This window comes from Brugia malayi, assembly GCF_000002995.4.
Source record: "Brugia malayi strain FR3 genome assembly, contig: Bm_v4_ChrX_scaffold_001, whole genome shotgun sequence".
NCBI classification, from domain to species: domain Eukaryota; kingdom Metazoa; phylum Nematoda; class Chromadorea; order Rhabditida; family Onchocercidae; genus Brugia; species Brugia malayi.
Genome location: NW_025062479.1, coordinates 8,810,645 through 8,834,867, shown reverse-complemented (window position 1 = coordinate 8,834,867; position 24,223 = coordinate 8,810,645). Strand labels below are relative to the sequence as shown.

The following is a 24,223-nucleotide window of genomic DNA, read 5'->3' as shown; positions in this document are numbered from 1 at the left end:
TCTATTTATATGAGTCCTATTTGAACGCCGAAGAACGCTTATTTAGTAGTAGTCACGAAGTACATTATGCTTGAGCTTTTCTAATTGAGAAAATCGGATGCGCCCATTATGCGAAAAAGAACCTTCAAGTGATGGATTAAACATAAAATGAAGTTAAAAAGAAAACGAAGGAAAGACTTTAACTAAACTAATCGAGAAATTAATGACTACAGTCAAATCTTCAAAAGTGAAGGCAATAGAATTCGATGGAAATCGAAGAATTTTATAAATACAGACTGATAAAAGAGAAGACATAATAATTACAAAGGAGCTCCTACACTTAAAGAGATGTTTAAAAGGAAAGGCATTAGAATATATAAGAATCGATCTAGCTGTCAGTGAAGTGGGTTACATTATTGGCCATAAAAAATTTGAAGGAGCGATGTTACTTTTGTCGTGATCATTGGAATGACGGCTTTCAAAAGTACTCGACATAAAAACTAAGGGCTAAAGGACTTAGATGCTATGCTTAAGGTAGTCCCATCTAACAGGAAGTAGAAGATGCATTAAATTTTTTCACTGTAAAGCAAATCAAGTACATCGAAAGGAATGGGGCAGGAAGGAAGTTTCATCGAGGCGGAGAAGGAATCTCAAGAAAAACCGAAAGTATTGCAACAGTAGTGGTATATGAGATATATAGTTGTACATAAGATGTATATAGTATATATATGAGATGCATAAAAGGTACCAAAGTACCATTGTGAAAGATTTGAAAAAAAAAAAAAATCATTTTAGGAGACGTTTATTGATTTCTGGGAGATTCGCTTAACATAGACATTAATATGTGGGATAATACAGGAATATAGTAAATCGTTTATCAAGAGAAGCTATAATACAATAAACTTGCTAGAGAAGAACTGAAGTAGCGAAATCCCTTTTTGTGGTCGAACTGCCTCGTGATTGAACTCTGCTGGTTTAACACACTACTGTTAATATGAGTAGCCTCCTTATGTAGCAAGCAGTATACATAAACAAAATACATGATTTACAATAATCGGTCTAATAAAGAGCTGTTGACCTGGTTTAGAAACAAATCTAATTACTAGTTAGTGGTGGCACAACAGTGAGATCAACTAAATGAGGAGCTGATACCGTGTGTAAACAATATATAGAAGATTTACAATCTAAACATAAGTTTACTTTTTGGAAACAAAAAGTTTAGGGTATAAACATTGTATTGCAAAGAGTTCATAGAATATATTTCTTACTCATATTTTCTACTCTCATATAATATTTTAGATTTTTGCGATGTTAAAACCAGTGACACCGTTTCAACGTCCAAATTTTTATAATTTGTATAATAAATTCAAATTGCGCAGATTGGTATTTGTTGAGAAAATTTTGAAAAACCGAACATATCTCCTTGTTCTTTTTTTCCAATTTTCTTGTTTCTCGAATTTAATTTCACTTTGTCGAGTTTTCTGTCAGTCTTTGCCACTTTGCTCCTCAAAATTCCTATCAATCTGAGCAGTTTTGAATTCATCATACACAATGTATAAATTTGGATGTTCTCGCACTATTTATCTCGACTTTGTTCCTAGAACTTTTTATCATTCTTCGTTACTTTGTTTCACGAACATTCTGTCAATCTCTGCCAAAAAATAATGAGTTTTAATTCTAAAGCTTTATTACCATGTCGACGTCCAAATTTTTGCAGTGTGTATAATAGATTCAATTTCTGCAGACTGAGAGTTCGAGAAACACGGAAATAAGGAAATACAAAATTCGGCAAACAAAGAAACAAAGCGGCAGGGATCGATAAAAATTTTAGGAACAGAAAGTTGGAACAACAAAATGGTGGAGATTATCAGATGGCAGAGACTGCAGGGACTGGTAGTATAGGCTCATGGAATTCGAGAAACAGTTCAAACAGCGGAATGGCAAAGACTGACGGAAAGTTCGAGAAACAAAATGATAAAGATTGGCAGAAAATTCGAGAAGCAAAATGATAGAAATGATAATAAAGCTTCACAAATCAAATAAATCAAAATTATTGCACCATTCTTATTTCAATTTTTTTGAAAAAAAAGTTTATCTTGTTTGATATCAATTTAAATTGACTTAAATCTTAGAGATAACATCTTTTAAGCAGCACGGCAATGCATTTACAAAAATTTTGAAATCCAGATGTAGATCAGTGCTAGGATGATAAATTATTGGAAGTTTTAATAATTTTCAATTCTGTTTTGTTATGCTAAACAATTAAAGAAATTACAAGTCTGCGATCAATATCGCCTTTTTAATTTAAGCAATATACATTACGAAAGAACTGATGACAAAGCTGTGAAATTAAATTTCATTAAGATTATTGGATCATTTGATTTAATTTTCTTGATTGATTTGCTCAGTATGATGATTATCACAATTAAAAATGACTTTGTCTTTTTATCTTTTTATTAGTTACAACATTTATAAATAATGTAGCATCTTTTTGACAGTTAGCATCTTTTTATTAGTTACAACACTACATTTATAAATAATTTAAAATCAAAATGTGTGCTAGGTTGCAAAATAAAGATTTACTAAAAATTCTAATAGTTTTTAATTTTGTTTTCTTGGTAAAAATAATTAGAAAGATTACAACTGCATAATTAACATCACTTTTATAATTTGAACAATAATCATCGCAAAATCTTAATACCCAAATGATAATAATGTTTGGAAAATATACTTGTTAGGATTACCGGGTCATTCGGTTTCATTTTCTCGACAAATTCACTTTGTTTGATAGTAATAATTAAAAATGATTATTTGCTACAAAGTATATTTTAGTAGTTATAACAACACATTATAAAAAATTTAGAATCAAAATTTATGTTGGGTGTCTGTCACATGATTGAAAGTTATCAAAATTGTCAGGGAATCTTCACTTTATTACCTGGCCCACATTTTATTTGATAAACAAACTTATTGTTTAAAGTCAGATAATCTCATTCTTTTGTGTTACACTTAAATACTTTGTACAGAAAGAAAGAGCTATAACAAATACACGTCCTGAACATATCATTTCTTGGATCACTCTTCATCTTCACTCATTAAAGCGTACGTTTTATTCATTAATTCTAACAGTACAAAAATAAGTGTATGTGTCCGTTGTGGTCTAGTGGTGAGGATTTGCGGCTCTCACCCGCAAGGCCCGGGTTCGATTCCCGGCAACGGAATAACTGACCTTTCCTCCTGAGTACGATTTTGGTAACTATTTGACAAGCTATATCACCTAGTTACATCAACATCCAACGAATCTCCCCAAGATCAGCAACCTCTCCCAATGCTTTATCTACCATCTAGCTACTGGCATAAATTCTGTTAAATACAATATCTTTAATGAATGATTCTGCAAGTCATGTTAGGCATGTGTACAGAATGTGTGGTGTAGAAACATACTTCGGCAACAGTTGGATGAATACCGATTAATCGATCAAAATCGGCTTTTTTCGCATCAAATTTCAAAGCTATTGCAAAGCCTTGTGTTATTTCACCTGCATTTGGTGTGAGAATGTGAAAACCAAGAATCAAGTCCTGGAATTTAGCAAAATGAAATCATGTCAGTTAAAACACATATTAAATATATTACATCACTTTCCATAGCTGATAAGCCTAGCTCATTTTTACACTCGGCTTATTTTTCTCACGATACACGGCTTAGGGTTGCAAATTGCACGGATTTCTTCCCTTCATATTAGAAAACGGCAATGGAGAAAGAAGAATGTAATGCAAAGGGGTGTTCATTTTTTACAATTGTTCCCCAACTATGTTTTTTTTTTAAGCAATTATATAAGATGATTAAGATGGAAGTTAAGAACAATAGTGCAAACTTTGAGAAACTTAGGCCGATATGTTTGGTGTCTTGTATGTTAGTCTGCGTATTATACCAATCCAGCTCTCATATATATATAGAAACATCAAAAGGAAAACTTGAAGGTTGATTCTGGTATCAAGAAGAAACAAATTCAGGATGTGAACAAGACGTACACGGCATTGTGACATAAAGCCTGACATTTCCTCATGCAATTGTACCCTATCAGTCTGCAACTTATCGATGAAACTATTCATTTCCACTTGTTATTGCAGTATGTAAAATACGAAGCAATTTTATTTGTTAGCAACCACAATGTATAGATATTAATCTATAGCAGTAATATTGATAATTTATCTACAATATTAATAATTTATCTACGCAGAGTATCTACAAATGAGATGAAGAAAATGGGTAAATGAATAAATTGGTCGGGAAATGAGCTGAATTGTGAGTGAGGAAGAGCAGCAGAATTGTAGCTTACTGGTAAGGAAAAAACTGATAAAACTGAGAAGTTGATTGAGACAAAAGGTTTAGACCCTTATATAGTGGGTCTGACTTGCAGCAACAGCATGATTATTGAGTATCAGATGATCTTTACTCTTTATATAGTAAGAGATGGGTTTTAATACTGTAGTTTCTTAAAGAATGACTATTAGCTTAGAAAACCTTTACAATATTTCGACATTGTAAGCAAATTTGATTTGCAACAAAGAAGTAGTTTTTAACATATTAAACAATGCACATACTCTTTGTTATCAGACAAGCAGATAAGCTCAACTACAGTGAGAAAATGAGAATTGAAATAATGATTGCTTACATCATGTATAATTTGAAACAGTTTTACATTTCTAATGTTTAATTAACACAAATTTTGGTGTTGTGGGTTAATACAATTTTATTTGATATGGTTTGTAAGTTATTCGGAGGAAATTATTTCAAGTTTCACGACATTTTTCTTTTCTGGGAAAAATATTTTTGAAAAAGCTATGTCCATTAAAGTTATTGAAGTTTACTTTTCTCAGTCTTTGTAATTAAGATTTCCCTTCAAAATTATTAATTAAAACACTTCTCAACTGATCATTGAAAAAAAATAAATAAATTTAAACAACATGACACATTTTGTGGCCACAGAAATCTGAAATACATGGGGCAACGATACATTAAACTTCCTTCATTTATTACTTCTATCGCACAAATGATCATTTAAAAAAAAAATCCATGAATATAAACCTGTAATTTTCTGAAGTCAAGAAAACAATCCAATGCTATCGTCCATACAATTCTTTGGAAAAAAAAATTTTAAATGATCACACAAAGATGGGCGGAAATTACATGCATATAACTAACTATTATTTAAAATCGAAACAATGTACTAAAATATAAATTGGAAGAAAATGAAACTAACAATTTTAACCAAATTTGCTTAACAATACAAGAGAAAGTTGATAAGAAAGCTTTCTACATGTGACACATTCAGTGAATATATTAATCATTTGTTTAATATTATTTTTGTACTAATGATTTCATTTCTTAACATTTACAAATCAACATTCATTATGAATTGTTCAATTGTAGGAGCCAATCAAATAGTCAGTGGTAGTTTTCTCTCATAGAAAAGTCTTAACACCTTTTAACACTGCTACCTAACTGTTTGTATAATCAAAAGTCAGACTCTTATATTTATCACATTTTTTGTTATAATCTTGAAGATGTCGGATTTATTATTTTTTCTGTGCAGCACTTATAGATAAAACTTATGAAATTTTTACGGAAAATTTTACTACAAGTGCTTATTTTCTTCTTTTTGATCCCACAGACACTTAAAACTAGTTTCATCTAACGTTGCAATTTGAATAGCTGTTCTTCTAAAAGTGTAGCTCGTCTTTTATCTAAAAGTTAATACTATTATTATTCTCCAGAAAATGGAATATGACAGCTTTGAAACGCAGACCAATATCATCAGGTGAATTGAAGAAAGTGCCTTGTGTTTACTGAAGCGCTTAATTTTTATTCGTATCATCCAGGCTTTTGAGTTGTTTTCTTTTTCGCCTTTTTCTTCTTTCCTTTTCTCTCTCTTCATTTTTTTCCTTGGTTTTTTTCATCTTTCATGTGATTTTTTTTTTTTTATATATCATATTATATTTTCAATCATTCTTTCCATTAGAGGATTTCACTTCCTTCAAAATTTTTTACTTCAATATTTTACTAATGCAGTATTAAAACTTTTTCTTTTTGTTTAACATTTTGAAAAATTAATGCTGCTCGTTTTTTAGGATGAAAATTTATCATCTTTTTTTTTTTGTGAATTTCATTACTGTAATGCTGGCAGCTGTTGAAGGATTTCGGAAACGAATACCAAAAACTAAAGTATTTATCGATGACATCTTTAATAATTGAAAAGTTGTGAAAGAAATGAAAAAAAATATTTCTGTAAAAGGCCTTTTCTATAAAAATTAATTTGACCTTGTAAAATATACTAATGGCAGGTTTCCTTTCGAGAAAATTTATATTTAATTTAGCCTCTTTTAAAAAAAAAAAAAATTTCCACTCTTACTTTGATGTATACTTACTAATCATCCGTGGAGGAAAAATATCTCGGATAATCCAGTGGATCTAACAGTGTTGCATAATCTCGAACAGGCTTTGCAATCCAAATTATTCGTGAGGATTAACTAATCAGCGAAGCTTCTGAAGACTTCAAAGATACGTATCATTTGTCAGGTTGAATAATAGCAGATGTTTAAAAATATTTAATCATAGGATGAACGGAAGGTGCTGTAATCAGCATTTATGAAAAAAAAAAAAATCATCAAATTAAAGGAAACGTTATGTCACGAGTGGAATACAAATATTTGCAAATATTAAAAATATTTAGTAAAAATTGAAAAATATTCCATGAAATTTTGGTCGTAAAATTCAATAAAGCTTCAAGAAAGAATTTACGAAAACCGATTACTAAAACTGCCACAATTATGAATCTTAAAATGATTAAGAGATCCTTTAAATCTATTTATTTAATTCATAGAATATATAAAGCAATCAAACCATTTCAGGCAGAATGTTTTTGGGATTATATTGCAACACAGAATGCATTGTTACATTTGGAATTTCAACAAGAAAACTTCACAAGCGCCGTACTTCTTGCAACATGCGATAGTCCAACATTTTATAATTTGCTTCTGCCGATCAAGTTATCAACTAAATTGGATCAAGTATTTTGCAAAAATTTTTCATTGCCTGTGTTTGAAACTTCATGAACGATAATTTGATTCGGAAATTTTATTTTGAAAGTTAGAAAAATTTTGGCAAGATTTCAGTTTATAAAACTAATAATTATAGACTTCCGTTCAGAACCTTTTTTTTTTATTTAGTCATTTCAAAGAATTTTAGGTTTTAAATGCAAAATATAAAATTGTATCAGATGATATTTAAAAGATTAAATGCAATAAAATCTATGCATGACTTCATCATTAGCAAATAATAGTTTGACAATGAAAATTCTGAGATTTGTTTGTAGGAAATCCTGGAACACTTAGCTGAAAGCAGATATAAACAAATGATTGGAAGCAATGCATTTGCGTGATCAAAACTTAAAAAGAATTGAATTACAGCAAAGAAGCTGTTAAGTTTGTTGATTTTCAATTAATTAAAAATTTTTCAGTTAATCGAAAAATAAAAATTTAATTAAAAATCAGTCATATATAAACTACAACTTAAAAAAAACAATTCAAATTGGATTAAATTATTTTCCAAAACTATGTAATTAAATAAAAAGCAATATTTCTTTTCTTCATTGAGTAATTCTTACTCTATCTGTTCTTAATAAATTAGTTCCATTTTCTTTTTTGTAATAAAGAATGCGAAAATAGAAATATTTCACAGTTCAGGAAACCTTTATCTGTTTTAAATCATAAATTGCAATATCAAAAATTGGAAAACTATATTAAAATGATTTAGGGTTGATAGTAGTGGAACAAAAATATCGTAACAATAGTTTATGTATGGGATGTGTTTGTATATCACATGGTGAAGTGATCTGCGGGCGAATTGGTTGTACTACTTTAGAGTAATCTGCGGAACTATTTTACCTTCTGGGCAGTATTGTCCAGTTTGCACCAAAGAGGTCAGATTTTAATGGAGCAAATTTTATTCTAGATTTTAAAATTTAAAAAAATTGATTTGAAATTTAAAATAACCTGTCTACATGGCATATATTTCAAGGTATTATATTACGTCGACATATATTGCCAATTTATTTAATTCCGGCTGCCACTGGAAAGTTTTTATTATTCTCTAGTGTTTCTATAATGGGCGCAGATGGCAAAATGATCAACAATATTGGCCTAAAAACTGTTGAGATGTATATACGATAACGGCAATATGGATTGTCAATTTTTGTTCGTTTTCATTATACTTCATTTGATTATTTTCTTCACTATTTTACGCTTTTGAAAAATTATAAAAAATCATAAGTTTATTTTCATAATTCTGATTTATCTACTACGACTGTTCAGGAATATCATTATTCAGGATAAGGTTTTTATTTGATACAGAACAATCCTTCAAACCAATGTTTTTCATTAGGCAATAGTGGAATTCAAGATGACAATAAATTTTTTGTTGTAGTAAACTGAAAGATCATTTTTTGTTAACTCCAGAGAATCAAATAAATGTACGAAGTTAAACTGCGACGAACAAGAAATTCCACCCAATCATTGCTGTCCGGTATGTATCAACGTTAACTTCTATGAACAAGCTAATCCTTGTGATCCGAATGCCATTTGCAACAACAGCAATTACGGAGCAGAATGCTAATGCAAAATGGTCCTAGGAGTTATCACATTTTTTTAAATGCTTCAATATGTAACAAAGAAATTATCCAAATTCCAAAGATTTAATTAAAGAAAAAAAAAAAAGAAACTGGAAGATTATTCACTTCAGAATTGGAAATTGTTATATTTGATTTGTAGGGCTTTTTTTTTTTTTTTTTTTTTTTGGAAATGGAACAATATGTTATGATGTTGATGACAAGTTGTCATATATTTTAACTTTAGTGATGAGAAAGAGGAAAACAAGATAGAGAGAGAAAGAAAGAATGTAAAGTTTGTTGGTGGAAAAATTAATAGAGATTTTCAATTCCTATCCTATTTTAATTCTTAATACTGCAGCAATACCCAACATTAAAAAAAAAGAAAAGATGAAGCCACAGACTAGCATACATTTCAGCTTGGTGATTGTCTTTCCTTCTGGAGCGATGTGTATAAATTTGGCAGGCTCCTTCAAATGCGAGTGCTTGCCAGGCTACCAAAAACTCGATGATCGAAGTATGGATGTAATGCGTGTTTAACCATACTTTATCTGTTCAAACTTTAGCATTTGTCTCTTATTACATTTCACCTCAATCTGTTCAAATTCCTGTAACATTCAGTAGGAAAGGAGTCATTATTAATTAATGTTATAATTTTGCATATTATTTGCAGTCAGTTAATGAACATTTCAAATACTTAATTATTATGAGATATGATTTTCAGGTTACACTGCTTGTTATGATTTTAGAATATGGACAATTTTTATGTTTCTTCAAATGTTTTTAAATAATCAGTGTAAAATCTTTTAGTAATGGTCCAACTAAGTTACAGACATACTAGAATTGTAAAAAAGATCAAAAAAAAAAAAAACCAATCAGTTATCTAATCTTTGATTTTAATTTACTCTGCTAGTTAGACCTGCATATCGTTTCACCTTTCCATTATCAGTAAATTTCTTTCTGTCAAACAGTTTATTGTCCTCCTGAAAATATTTGTACATACATTATGCAAAACTACAATATTTGAAAAATCAATATTAACATAAATAAAACTCCATATGCTGGAATGTTTTTTTTAGTACATAATTTTTGTAAATATTTATTCTCGATAATACATTATATTGATTTTTTTTTACCGGAAAGTCATTTCTTTAACTTCGATGTTCCTTACACTATTCTGTTGTAATAGAATGCATATGAATTCATCAGATATTTCAATTAGGACTTTTGGGCTCTTTGTTTGTAATTCCAATCTGGGATTGTAGATCACTAAACAGAAGATTAACAATGCAAAAACAAATATGACATATCTAAATGAATGACTCATACACGATTAATCAAATGTTTTAAGTTGAAGTTTTAAAATTACTAATGAAAATTAGGAACTAAAAATTAGCATAACAATATTTTTCATTTATTTTCTTTTTTGCCACAATATTCCGTCGTTAATTTGTTTAAAGATCTTTAATTCCAGTGATATTTTTCACATTCAGTGATTGAGTAGGTGAAACAGGAGTGATACGGATAGAAGCAGTAACGATGATAAGTAACATAACGAACTCTCGGACCAACTATACTTTTCAGCTGTAATACTCGATAAATAAATGTTTATTCGTTTACTTATGAGAATTATCTACCCCACTCCCACCCTCTCACCTCTTTACTCCTTTTTCCACTAATATCTGTTAAATGATGACCTAATTTGAAATTGTTACGACTGAAATTTCGCTTTCAAACTTATTTGCATTATTATTTCATTACTGTCTGCCTCCTCATTTTTGCTTATATATATGCAAGCATACATGCATACAAATATGCAGGTATTCATTCATTTTTTCTTTGCCTTTTTGCATACTAACTAATTTATTGACTTCTCTAGTAAATGATTACTACCCATTCAGCATATATTGATATTTTAAATTACTTGTTTGTGGTGCCATTCTGTCTCTTATTTGTTTTTACTTTTAATCTTATTTTCGGATGTTTAAATTATCAATAGACTACTACAGATGAAAAAGTAAAACTTCGCGATAAGTTTTACACTTACGTGTAGTTCGATTTCTTTGAAATTAACAGTTTCTTTTTGCTAAGATGCTTTAATCAATAATGGCTAAGATATAGAAATGTGATTTGTATTTAAAAACAAAAAAAGATTTTCTTTTCTTGAAGAGCAAACTTCTTTAAATATGTGCAGTCCATATTATTATTATTTCCAAATTGATTTTTAATCATATTATTGCTTTTCCTACTATAATATTTTAATCATATTATTTTTATGATGTTGTTAGTGGTGATAATTCCACTTGTATACTTACTTAGTCTAATTCCTGAATAATATTTCTTACAAGACTTCTAGGGCTACTTCAGTTTTATTCATTTTTTTAAGAAAAAAAAAAATTACGTCAAACTTTTTAGTTTCTTAAATTAATTTTTGTTCTATAGCTTATAAAATATAATAGCGTATAATGCTTTCTCCTACTATAAATTCAGTTAATTTTTGATGTTGTCACAGAAAAGATTAAATAAATACTTCCCTTGACTTCACCAAGAAAATAATTGCAAATATCTAAATTGAATGATCTAATAAGATTTTTAAAAAACTCCACTAGAATTTGTAAAAAGTGTCTTTTGGAAGGATATAATAGGCACAAACAAAAACAAAGAAAATTATTCTATCGTTCTAGCAAAAATTTTCATTGGAATTATACGAAGTGAAATATTTACTACCATTTCCATTCATAACTGATAGATATAAATGTATTTTTTTTTTCAATCATAAGTGAAAGGTATGTAATTGTAATAAGAAAATCCTTTGTTTGGAACCTGTTTGTTTTTTCATATTATACTCATTTCATACGATATAAAGCATTTTATAGAGGAAATCAAAGAGAAAATGAATGCAGAAAAGCATTCCTATTCTGTGATCATTAGTTTTATGATTTTCAGAAATGATCTTTTCTAGAAATACCTTTGTCATATACATATTATTGTTTTTACAATTGGGATGCCAAGGCAGATGAAGTGGAAAGAATAAATTTTTACAAAAAACTTTTTTATAAATTACCACAGAAGGAATTCATTGAAATTCTAGTTTATTCTAATATCTGTTGTGTAAACATCAAGGAGAAGTTGTTCAGTGAATGAGGAAAAGAAATAAATGAAAAAAAAAAAAAAAAAAATACATGGACAGACAAAAAACACCGTCAGATCATCCCAGTAAACTTGATTCAAGTATACAAAACTACTTAACTTATACAAATGATTTACAATTTTACTATGCTATAATTATTTTTCGTAACTCAAGCAAACATTTTTTTCTTTTCTTATTACCTTTTGCTATTTCAAATTTCAGAAGATTTGAGTCCTACTTTTTCCAGAAAAAAAATTGGGAATAGGAAGTAACATGCAAACTGAGAATATATAGCTGTAATGACAGTTGCGTAGTAAGCGGATTTCAGATGCATCCTTATCAATCACAAGAAGCAAACTAATTTAATGATACTCTTTGGTAAATTTTTCCAAAATTATATGAAATCAGGAAAAAGGTCGATATTGGGTAGTAGTGAATGATCGATGTTTAAATATGTTTTAATTACCGCCGATATTACGAATATCAGAGAAGAGAAAATAGACATATGAAGAAAAATAAGGATTTTTACATTTTTGTACACCTTTCACTGAATTAATCACTTCCGCATCACCGTTTTACCTAATGTAAGGATGTGTCCTCTCCCTCCTCCCCCCTTTCCAATCGACCCAGTTTCATACACCGTCATCAATTCACGTTGTCACACGATATAACCATCTTTGTTGTCCCCAACAACACTAATATTCCTCCTCTCCACCTCCACTTCAAAACTTTTAACCAATTTATGAATGTTCCGTTTGAAATTTGTATTCTTTTTTTATCTTATCCATCATTTTAAATTCTTACAATTATTATCAATTTTACACCGAATTTTCTTGAGAATGCTTAATGAATAAAAACACATAATGAATGATATAGTGAATGATTACTGTCCAAGTTATTCAGAATCTTTTGATTCTAATTATAATATAGATGGTGATCAGCAGTCATTTATTAACCTTTTAAAAACTAGTTAAGTTTATTCATAACAGTATATTCTCGAGTTTATTAAAGTCTCTAAAAGAAAATCATTTTACTCCTTGAATCTTTCCTTTTCTGCTATTCAAAGGTAGTTCACTTAATTTTCAATATTTAACAATTCACGTGTTTTAATCTCAGAGATTTATAACTGACGACGATGAAACTGGAAGTCATGTACAGAATTTTTGCTGAAAATGTGTACAAAAATATTATCATTTGAAATTAATCATTTCTAAAAGATACAAACTATGGGCATATGTCTAGCTTGATTAAACTTCTTGCATTTCCTGCAGCAAAAGAGTGTGATAGAATTGTATATATTTCTGAATATCATATTCAGTTAAACAACTCGTTGATAGTTTATCATCAGTATATATATAATAAATAATAGCATTTGCACTTGGATTGGTTTATGCAGTTTTAAAATTTAAAAATCTTATTAAAAGAAGCTTTTCATATTTGTGATACAAAAAGCAAAAAAGTACTTATATGATGGTATATTAAAAAAAGAATTGACGCCAAACACTTCAAGAATACATCGTTACCTCACATCAAACAGCAATCAATACTGATGATAGTGATGAAATCTGCATCTGTGAGAAGAATATTATTTACAGATGAGAATAACATCAGTAGAACCTGAACTTCGTCGATTTTTTCAATGGTATGGTGAATTTGGTTATCAGTGGCGATGGTTCCTAATCATGTCTCCATTGATCATAACTGCATTATTATCACTTGGTTTTTGTCGCCTTACTGCTTTAACTATTGATGATCCTTTTTATGTTTTCACTCCGGTATATGCCAGGTAAAAATATAGGAAGTCTCCCATACACATTTTTCTATTACTATTTTAAATTCATTCTTCATGAAATACCAAAGATCTATTTACATAGTCATCTACTTTGAATTGATTAGAGCAACGATATGAAGCATTTTCTTTTAATCCTAATTAAGGGAATTGGAAGCACTTTAAAATAAGTAGAATGATTAGCTTAGCACCTGCTGTTTAGCTACATTATCTTTCATTATCATATAAGTTATAGGTAGAATTCAAGACGTGTATCAAGACATATATATGGTCATCAAAATGATATCAAACATTAGTTTGCCTAAATGATTTCACTTGATCATAGTTTTATTTCAGTAATGAAATTCTACTTCACTGTAATGAAAACAGTATAAAACTCATAAGATCGCAATTATACACTTAATTTTTGGGTAGATTCCATTTCTTAAAAATTGCCAAATTTAAGAAGACAAGAGCAGTTTACCAGTTGCAGGTGGCATCAAGAATTTGACACGTTCGCTTCACTATGGCCATTGAATGAAAACAAATTTCTGCCGGGTAAATCGTTTGAAATGAAGCGATTTATAAATGTACTAGTAAAAGCCAAAGATGGAGGAAATTTGTTGAGAGAGGAAATATTAGATGAGATACAAGGACTGAATCAGTGGATTATGTTTAATATTAGCATACCAACAACTGATGGCAAGTATAATCTCACATATCAGGTTAGTACATTTTCTGCTACAATCGAAAGTCAGAAATCATTTGTACTTACTATGTACCTTTAGTTAGTTATCATATAAGCTAATCAGCCCAGGAGTTTATCTATCAGCTAACTAATCAATGGATTATTGGTTCACTAACTAATCTTAATCTACATTCAGTACATTTAGGATTTATGTCTTAGCTATGAATGGATATGTGGAACAAATGAACATATTTCGATGTTACAAGAAAGGATGAAAGTTGGCAATTTTGTGGAATTAACATACCCTCGAGCTGGCAGTAAGGTAAGCTTATCATTAAGTTAATTTTAATTTCAAACAAAATATTCATGTTTCCTTTGAAAACATTAGAAAATATCATAGTTTTTTCAGGAAATGAAATTTTAGATAAGAAAGAAAAGATGAATTACAATGAATTCACTTAGCTTCAGTCAAAGTTATTTTAGGATTTAAAAATGATTTTCTGAAAGTTTCAAGTTCTGATGAATAATGAAATCAAATTTTCGGACACGCCTGTTTATCTGGGAACAGTACTAAGTGATGTGACTTTAAACGAATCGAATGGTACTATAAAAGCAGCAAAACTGACTCAACTCTTCTATTTCTTGAAGCAAGAAGCGCATATTGTTCGTCGTTACTCAACCGCATTCTCATATGCTGTTGAGCATTACTTATTGCATAATTATAAAAGTGATATTATTTCACTTTCATTCTCACATTACCATTCATTACAGGTAAAACAATTTCATTTATGTGAGACGAATTTTTAATTAATCAAACTAAGGAATTAAGGAAGTTTTGGAATTCAAATTAAAATAAAGTTCAAATCAAATCATTCTGAAAAAAACTATTGTCTGTTTTATAGGACGGTTTAGCTGAGAATGCAAAAGACTTCACTTGGAATTTCCTTACTAGCTTCTCGTTACTCTGCATTTATGCTACCATATTTTCATACGTCCTCAAGAAACATCCAAGAACAAGCATCGACTGGGTTCGTAGCAAGCCGTATGTTGCGTGTGCAGGTACTGTAAAGTCAAATTACCTTACTAATATACTTAAGAAGTTAATATTTCTAAAATTCTCTTTTGTTAATTTTGCTGCAAAATCTTTGCTTAATTGAAATTAATTTAGTTTGAAAATTAGTTGAGTATGCTTTAGGACTTATTACAACATTACTGGCAATGTGCAGTGGTTTTGGGCTTGCGCTGATGTTAAACATACCGTACAATGTAATCAACACAATTATACCATTCCTTATTATCGGTTAGCAATTCAGTGCAGATTCATTTCTAATTACCAATGAAAAAGGTGTCGGAAGAATTTAATTAATTGAAGGTTTTTAAATAAGTTCATTTATTTTTTGGTTTATAAATTAAACTTATGAAATTTAACCTGACAAAAAAAAACACCACTTTATATTGGGCTAAATTACCGTCAAGCACTTTACTATCGAGCAATAATTTTCAAAAAGTATGCTTACAAAAGGTTATCACTCTAATGATTTTTTAATTCAATCTTTGGTTAGATTATTTTTGTTTAAATGAATAAATTGTAGCAATTGGAGTGGATGATATGTTTGTAATGAATGCTTGTTGGAATCAAACAGACCAGACAGATACTGTATCAAAAAGGTTAAACTATTTCTATATTTTTATATGCACTTAGCAGCTTGCTTTTATTCGGCTTTCACATTAGAGAAATAACAAAGAGTGAGAACTGTCTCAGTATTTTTTTGAGTGTTTATGCAAGTTAAGAAAACATTGTTGTAATTCGGTCTGCTAACATATTTCATTGATTAAATGTGGTGTGTCATTGTCCATTATTAGATATATTGACCATACAACTGTAGCAGTAGTGGCGATTAATTGTCGATCTATGCTTTTTTTTTTTTTCATTTGACTACCTTTTGATGAGCTAAAATTAAAGTTGAAAAGACCTGCTTTCAGAATGAGTAATATGATGGCTCATGCAGGGGTCACTATATCTATCACAAATATCACTGATATATTATCATTTGCCGTAGGCTGTCATAGCGAATTACCAGGAATTCAGTTCTTCTGCAGCTATGCCTGTATTACATTCATCTTTTGCTATTTGTATCAAGTTAGTGATTTATTTGATATAACTCAATTAAAAATTTGAAAATGGTTTCATTCCTTTTTTTAAAATTTCCACTGAGTAAATATTATGCCTTGCAATTAAACAATTAAAATTTGATTTTCAGTTTACATTTTTTATGGCATTTCTTGCCATAATGGGTTCTGTGGAAATGAATCAACGACACTGCCTACTTTTCTATAAAGCTGACGAAAAATGCGTCAAAAAAGAAATGATTAACAGTGCTCGATTCTGTAATTCAAGGAATGACTATGATAATAGTTTGCAGTGTTCGTCAACTGACAGGTTCCACTTTTCCACTTTATTTTATTTTTGACCTTTATGATTATATTCGGAATCACTTTTGAACTTATTTAGCGGATCTGATATATCATATCGCTCTGGTATCAGCACTCAGTCAAATGGCAGTTCTTTGAAAACTGCCATTAAAACTCTTAGTTTGATTATTGCTGTTGACGAACTATGTAATCAAAAATCAACTGAAATGGTTGATACTGATAACAACTGCATCACTGAAGGTTAAGTTTTTATACTCATTACTACATTTCACAAGTATAGCTTTCCTTAGATAACAAATTACAAGTTGTTATAGAACAGCTGGAATGAACTCTGATATGCAAAATAGTAGTTGTAAAATGATATGAATCCATACTACACTGTTTAAAGTTTACTTGAAGTACTTTATAAATTAGCTTTCACTCCTAGATATAAAGTCTGATCTATTGCAAAAGTTTCCTTGAATTACAATTTTTAGATATTCAAATGGAAATTGTTAATGTATTTTGCGTGTAGATTTCAGGACTGTGTATCACAACAATATCTCAGTTAAAAACTCAACCAATCGAGAAGAAAAAGAATACGTGGACACAATATTTCTTTGGTCATATTTATGCTCAGTTTATACTGCGCAAAGAATGTGCTATTTTAACATACATCTTCTATTTTATATATATTGCTGTTGCTGTGATCGGATGTTTGAATTATTCGGTAATATTTTGAAATTTTCTCATAATTTCACTATAACATTTGTTATAAATTTTCCGTTAAAAGCTTTTGAAACAGGAATATTTAGTGAATTTTGAAATTATAGGAAGGATTGGAACCAGAGAATTTGGTTACAAATAATCATTACACCTCTCATTATTTCGCAGATTTGAAAAATTTCTGGGTACGAGGTACTCAACTTCATGTTGCTGTACTACATCCTCCAAATCTTACTGATCCTATTCAAAGGTAGTTCTGAAATTACAAATAAATCATCAATATAGCTTGTTCATTTTGGTCAGCAACTCCTGTCAGCTACACCTACTTTCCGGAAAATCATCCAGTGATATCAAAAATGAATTATTTTGCAAATTTTTTATTCTTTTTTTATTTTTTGAATTTTGCTTTAAGAATTGGATTGTTTAGAAATATTTCTAGAATGATTACTTATCGCTTAAAGTTTTGAAACTTAAGTAATGAAAAAATATACAATAGTAAAAATTTTTCAGAGAAAAAATGATGGCTGTAGTACAAGCATTTGAGAATACGGAATACACATTAGGTAGAGATGGAACAATTTTTTTCTTTCTAGAATATTTAAATTACCTTGATGAAGTCAACGCTGAACTGGAAAATACGGAACGGTTAGTTAGGTTTAACAGATTTCAGTTATGATAATGTAATTTTTGTTTATGCCCAGACGCACTTTTACATTTGGTTTCCTTTTTAATACCTGACCCGTCTCTTTATTTCCGAAATTGGAATTTTGAAATTTTAAAGTTAAAATAAAAAAGTCTATCAATCATGTTTACCATATAAAAAAAACGCGTAGTTTTTTTAAAATTCAACTAAATGTTTACAATTTTAAAAACACCTAAAATAAAAAGTTGAGCATTTACTGTTATAGTACTCTTTTTAGGATTTGGAACACAAAATTGCTAAGTTGGTTAAAATATACTGGAGGAAGTAATCAGTGGGCAACAGATATCCACTTTAACGAGAATGGTACTTTTCAAGCATTTCGATTTCAGGTTCCTTTAAAACTTTTTAAATTTCTCTTGCTTTCACTAAAAATGACAGAAATAGTGAAATTGACAACTTTACTTTCATTTTTATTTTATGATTATTATTTCTTGAAATTGATAATTTGAGCAATCTCTTGTTGATGTAATGAATTTGCAGGTAGCAATGCAAAACACTGTTAGCGCAAATCAGCACAAAAATGCCGCTCAAAAATTACGTGAAATAGCTGATCGGCAACCATTTAAAATCGAAGTATTTCATGAAACGTTTCCGTTTGCTGATCAATATATAATTATTGTCCCATCAACTATTCGCAGTATCATTATATCGCTAATCTGTATGGCTACTGTGGCTGTAACATTAGTACCTAGTCTAGCTCCATGTAAGTTCTTAACTTAAAAAAATTAAGTTTCAAATTGCAAATTGCACTGTCGAAATTATGTTGAATTCAAAATGGATTCCGTCATTAAAATTCATATTTTTTATTTGCTAAATTGATGATCGAATTTTTAAAATGCACAAGTCTTCAGGTGCTTTAATAATCATCTCTATAATATCAATTAATACGGGTATATTTGGATATATGACATTCTGGGGTGTTCATTTGGATGCCGTATCAATGATTTCCATCATTATGAGTATTGGTTTCGCTGTTGATTTATCATCTCATATCACATATGCATTTGTTATGGCAACTGGCTCATCAAGAGAACGAGTTATTCATGCTCTCGAATCACTTGGATGGCCCATTTTTCAGGTTTTTAATTCCTGTTTTATATTCATAACATACTGATGAGTTAGAAGGGTCATATTTTAGGACAGTTAGTACGGGAATACTCACTGTGAATAGATATAACAAACTTATAGCTAAAGATTATATTTTCTTCTAATTATAATCTTAAGTTTTAGGGTGCAGCATCAACAATCGCTGGTGTATCTGTCCTCTATACGGTCAATGCATATATTATTTTAACATTTTTTAAGACAATTTGGCTTACAATGGTCATTGGATTATTACATGGATTACTGTTTATCCCAATTACTCTTAGTTTTTTCCCTTTGTCACCTTTTCTTTGTAGCAAAAAGTTGTAGCATTGTTAAGATATTAATTCTATAACAATTTTCAGAACTTTGATTTAGGGTTGAAATTTAATCCTACATTTCAAAAATTCGTTGAACACTTCTCTTTACTGTAAACTTGAATTATTTTTACGGGTTCTTTTATAATGTAGTCTTCCAATTACTGATAATCTGCAATCATTGATAGTTAGCAATTAGATTTGTAAAATAAATGGAGCAGGTGAAAATTTATGATTTGCGTATAGATATATATATTTCTTTTGACAATTAAAAAAATATTTCCATGCATGTAGTTAAATTAATATTAATAGATTTGAATACGTTGAGTCATACGAATTATTGTTATTTTCAATTAATTTCAAATATTTTTTTCTATAATTTCAGTTCCATTTTCAAACTGTTCTTTATCTAAAAATGTCTATTGTTCATCATATGCGTATGCATTATGAGAAAAATTATTTAAGGAAATTAGCTTTTTTTGAACAAATTTCATCAAATTATGATAATAATTAGCTTTAATTCTACTACTTTTGTTGATTATAATTGTGATTTCACTTAATTTTAAGCCTTCTGATTGCAATAATGCTTTTTAATGAGTTAATCATGAAAATTATCCTCACAAAGATGGCATAAAATCACGGATTTTATAGTTCACCATTTTTTCCGAAAAAAACTTTTTCTTCGTTACTGAAACAAGAAAAAAAGTGAAGTTGGTATACCACGAGATTCATGAAATGGAATGTTGCTAGAGAAATCAGGATATCCTCATCACTAAAAGAAATCAACGAAGAAACTAAATGAAACTTGTAGGCAGCAAAAAGAGTATCAAAAAAAAAAAAAAAAAAAAAAAAGAAAAAAAAAACGGAAAGTCATCGAAATCGATAATTATAACTTATCATAGAAGTTTTACTAAATAGACTTTTAGTTAGAAAATATAATTCGTTTCTCTGGAAATATTTGCCAGTTCCATCGGGTCAGTTTAAATTTTTGATCCTTGTTATCAATTGCTACTGTAGAAACTTCGTCAATTTGTGGTCACATGAACAGTGAATTAGGGTCATTGTATCGCTCTCGCTCTTTTAGGATATAGATAATAGTATATGATGAGTTATTAATGCTTATTTCATATTTAAATTATTTTACATCAACTGAAAATCACACCGGATCAATCAATGATTAATAATGTTAAATATAATCTTGTGCTTTGATGATTAAGCATAAATATGCTTTGAAGCACTTTTATATTTACAAGGAAACAAATCGTTTTTCATTTCATTTTCTTAATAAAAATTATTGAAATCAACACTCGCTAAATTTTGTCCCGTTGTTCAAGTATTCAATTTCTCTGCGCTCTCGTCCCCTCTGCTGTTTTTTTTTTTTTTTTTTTTTTTGTTTAAAACACATGTATCCGTTTTTAAAAAAAATCATTTTTGTTTAATTGTTAAATTGAAATGGATAGAACAAAAGAGTTGACTAATGCGCCATAATAACGATTACAGCTAAATTGCACTTTGTATTGTGTTACGGTAAAATGAAGCTATGAAAAACATTCTTCACTGATATGAAAAACTGGAAGATGAATTGGTATAAGATGAAATAGATGTGTAACTTAAAGTGATCTTATAGTGGATCAAAAGAGCTGACAATGAATAGCTTTCTATAAAACCTAATGAAACTACAAACCAACATATGTAAATTGACTGTTTTTATTAACTGATGACACAGTCATCTCTAAAAATTAAAAAGTTTATGAAATGCAGCAATCAAATTAGTGCCATGTAAATGATGTTGTCGGCTTCGTTGATCAAAACTGTTCATTTAGCTTTTATCAACTTATTATAGATTAAATTGCTGCAATTCATTTATCTGAGACTAATTGCGCTTTGTTGAAGTTTCATATATCATACATTTAATGTATGGATGGTATGTACTTATTTTATCAAGAAAACTGAAATAAATTCTGAAATAGTTAATACTGTAAATTCACTCTGAGAGATTGATATCCAAATTCATTTAACTTACAATTAGAAAACTCATATCAATAAGATTTTGAACTATTTTTTTATTTATCTGAAACTAATTGCGCTTTGTTAAAATTTCATATATCGACACTCGAATGTTTTATTTTCTCTGAAGGATCACAAGCACATATTTATGTTTGCATTCATGTCATATATAGCTTACTGAACTGCTTAACTTGTTATCATGTGTGAGGTAATCTGAACAAATTTCATACTTTACGATATCATCAATATCCCAAGGAGAAAAAAAAATAGAAATATTGTTCAAGTTGTCAAGATAAAAATGCAGTGTTCCTATGGCAATGATTGATGAAGTTTTCACAACTGTATTTCGTAATAAATTAAAAGTAAAAAAAAAACGAAATGATAGAAGATACCAAATGATTTCAGAGCGCACAATCAGGTTCTCGAAATAGAATACTTTTTTAAAATTTGCTTATAGTTGTGATACCTTTGGTTACATGACCAAACGATTAATCATAAATTTTTCAATGATTTAAAAAATTTTTTATGAATCTGCAAAATTTTTTGTCCTAAGTAGACAACTTCCATGATAATAGTATTACTTTATGTTGATTGAAATAAATTTAAGATTGACGCAGCGCAACCTGATAAAAAAATAAACATTAAAAGTAATATTCTATTGATAACTACTTAATGTGTTTAGACTACAGCTATGACACTGCTACGCTTAATTAGCTTTAAGGATTCACATGATATTCTTCTTCAACTACCATTATTCCTCGTCATTTTTGATTATACTGTTTTAATATGCTTTTTCTTTCAGCTTTATTTCCAAAATCACTTGACATCAAAAATTTTAACTTGCAAAGCTTTGTTAAAATTTTAGATTCTATTCAAAATAGTGTGATAAAACTTAAAAAATCGTTTTTCCACGTGCATCTATTTTCTCCTTGCATTATTCTTATAATTTAAAATGTTTTTTACAATGCTCTCTTGATAAAGTGAATGAATGGATATATTACGTCGTTACTATTTTTGCCTGCAAATTATTGATAAAATAAGTTTCTGCTGTAGTACTGCGCATTCCCTGTCATAGAAAGTTGATGCAAAACATCAGATAAAGGGCACTTCATCTATTTCTATTTAAAATTGATAATAAGAAATTAATTGCGAGAAAAATTTTTTCTTTTATTGGAAATTTTGAGAGCAATGAATAAAACATATGAGAATGACCTAGCAATCAAAAATTAGGCAAATAAACGAAACAAAAAGTAGGACTAAATCTTACACTATTATATAATCTTATATTGATAGCTTATTTCAAATATTTATGAATAGCAATTTCATAATCACTTGATCACATTATAATTTTTGATAATTATTACGACAAATAACTAAAGTTAAATGATTAAAGTATTTAGCCAAAATGAAAAAGTTGAATTGCATGATTTGCGATTATCAAAGTTTTAGATAATTATTTTTGAATAGAGTCAGCCATTATTGTCAAGAACTTTCGTCAGTACAAAATACGTCGCTAGAAGGGATAATGCAGTATCAAAATTCAATAATCAGTGATATAAATTTTTTTTTTTGACTCTATCGACTTATAAATTGCTAAAAGGAATAATTCCTACATTTCTTATATATTTTCTGCTAATCTTCATTCGAAATGATTGATTTCAGACTAGTCATATTGATGGGATCCCCGCAACCACGTGCAGTCTATTGAACAATCAATAGCAGTAATAATAATTTATTATAGGAGTGTACTAATGAAAATTGAAAAAAAAATGGGTACAGTGGTAGCATGAACCCTTCTACACCATTGATCGGTTAGTAATTTTTCACATCGCGTCTGTCATTCAGTTTTATCAAAACATTTATAATTTCAATCTTTTTATCATTAGTCTTCGAATTTTATTTAGCTTTTTTCGTTATCATAGTTTTGCCAGGTTTGCATCCTTATGGTGAAAATTTGTAAAATTACATTAAAAATTTAAAGAACGAATTTTTCTTCCGTTAAATCAAAAACATCTCATTTCAATTCTTATGTTTTATGTTTGGCGACTATTGAAAGTAATTTTTATTGAAAAGTAATTTGTTGCGGTGTTATATTAACTAATTTTATCAGTTGTTGAGTAAGTACAAGTAGAATAAATTACTCATAACTTTTTATTCGTAATTTTCAGTTCAACTTTGGGTACAACATGAAAAGTTTCAATCCATGTTTGAAAACACTTCTTTTCTTTTATTCCACACATTGGACTGATAGAAAAATTAGACTGATAGAAAAGTTACCTTAAGCATTGAAATAAAGTAAAAATTAATGGTCAAAGTTTAATTTTTAAACAAAGTAGAGTAAATATTCTTAATGATGCTAATTCCAGTGTACATTAAAAGCGAATTCTTCAAGTTTTTCAGCTCTTCTGGATTTGTTTTCCTTTAAGATTTGTTCAAGAATGATTCATGAATGGCATCCAATGTAACTTTTCTTTCAGCTAAAAACTTATTTTATTTGTCATTTACAAATAATAAGAACACGACAAAACGTAAATTGAACTGAATTTAAATTCAAATTTTTGTAAATTTTCAATTCATTAAATATTGTGGAACTTGACAAAATTATATTATGATTTGAAATAGCGCTAGAAACTGCTAAGTAAACGCTAGAAAACTTGGCATTTGAAGCGTTTGCATTTTTATGTTTATGGCCATACAGCACGCACTAAGTTGTGAGGTTATGTCTCGATAAGAACAATTTGAAT

At 29.1% G+C, this 24,223-nt stretch overlaps 3 protein-coding genes and 1 non-coding gene across 5 annotated transcripts; 3 read left to right on the top strand and 1 right to left on the bottom strand.

Annotated features, from left to right (window-relative positions):
* The first annotated feature begins 3,128 nt into the window (after positions 1 to 3,128).
* On the top strand, positions 3,129 to 3,200 carry Bm14572. Its single transcript has one exon. It is a non-coding gene; the product is annotated as a tRNA-Glu (tRNA).
* Bm17943 (Uncharacterized protein) lies at positions 3,163 to 4,092 on the bottom strand (the record flags this gene model as incomplete). Its single annotated transcript, XM_001898799.1, has 3 exons — positions 3,163 to 3,216; positions 3,424 to 3,558; positions 4,012 to 4,092. 3 exons carry the CDS (start codon positions 4,090 to 4,092, stop codon positions 3,163 to 3,165), a joined length of 270 nt encoding a protein of 89 aa, XP_001898834.1.
* Positions 4,093 to 8,612: 4,520 nt separating this feature from the next.
* Bm13049 (uncharacterized protein) lies at positions 8,613 to 9,185 on the top strand (the record flags this gene model as incomplete). The annotated part of the gene is made up of 2 exons (XM_043074156.1): positions 8,613 to 8,662; positions 9,065 to 9,185. 2 exons carry the CDS (start codon positions 8,613 to 8,615, stop codon positions 9,183 to 9,185), a joined length of 171 nt encoding a protein of 56 aa, XP_042930090.1.
* A 4,185-nt stretch (positions 9,186 to 13,370) lies between these two features.
* On the top strand, positions 13,371 to 19,485 carry Bma-daf-6 (uncharacterized protein; the record flags this gene model as incomplete). Of its 2 annotated transcripts, none has more annotated exons than XM_043074155.1 (16): positions 13,371 to 13,561; positions 14,037 to 14,268; positions 14,437 to 14,553; positions 15,134 to 15,290; positions 15,427 to 15,531; positions 15,824 to 15,899; positions 16,215 to 16,371; positions 16,493 to 16,671; positions 16,744 to 16,904; positions 17,186 to 17,373; positions 17,477 to 17,619; positions 17,880 to 18,014; positions 18,290 to 18,401; positions 18,553 to 18,775; positions 18,924 to 19,150; positions 19,303 to 19,485. In XM_043074155.1, the coding sequence occupies 16 exons, from the start codon at positions 13,371 to 13,373 to the stop codon at positions 19,483 to 19,485; spliced, it is 2,586 nt and encodes an 861-aa protein (XP_042930089.1). The 2 variants fall into 2 exon arrangements, with proteins under 2 accessions (XP_042930089.1, XP_042930088.1); XM_043074154.1 differs by lacking the exon at positions 16,744 to 16,904 and adding an exon at positions 14,800 to 15,002 and having other exon boundaries at positions 14,437 to 14,569; positions 16,493 to 16,646; positions 18,553 to 18,747; positions 18,917 to 19,150.
* Between the last annotated feature and the right edge of the window lie 4,738 nt (positions 19,486 to 24,223).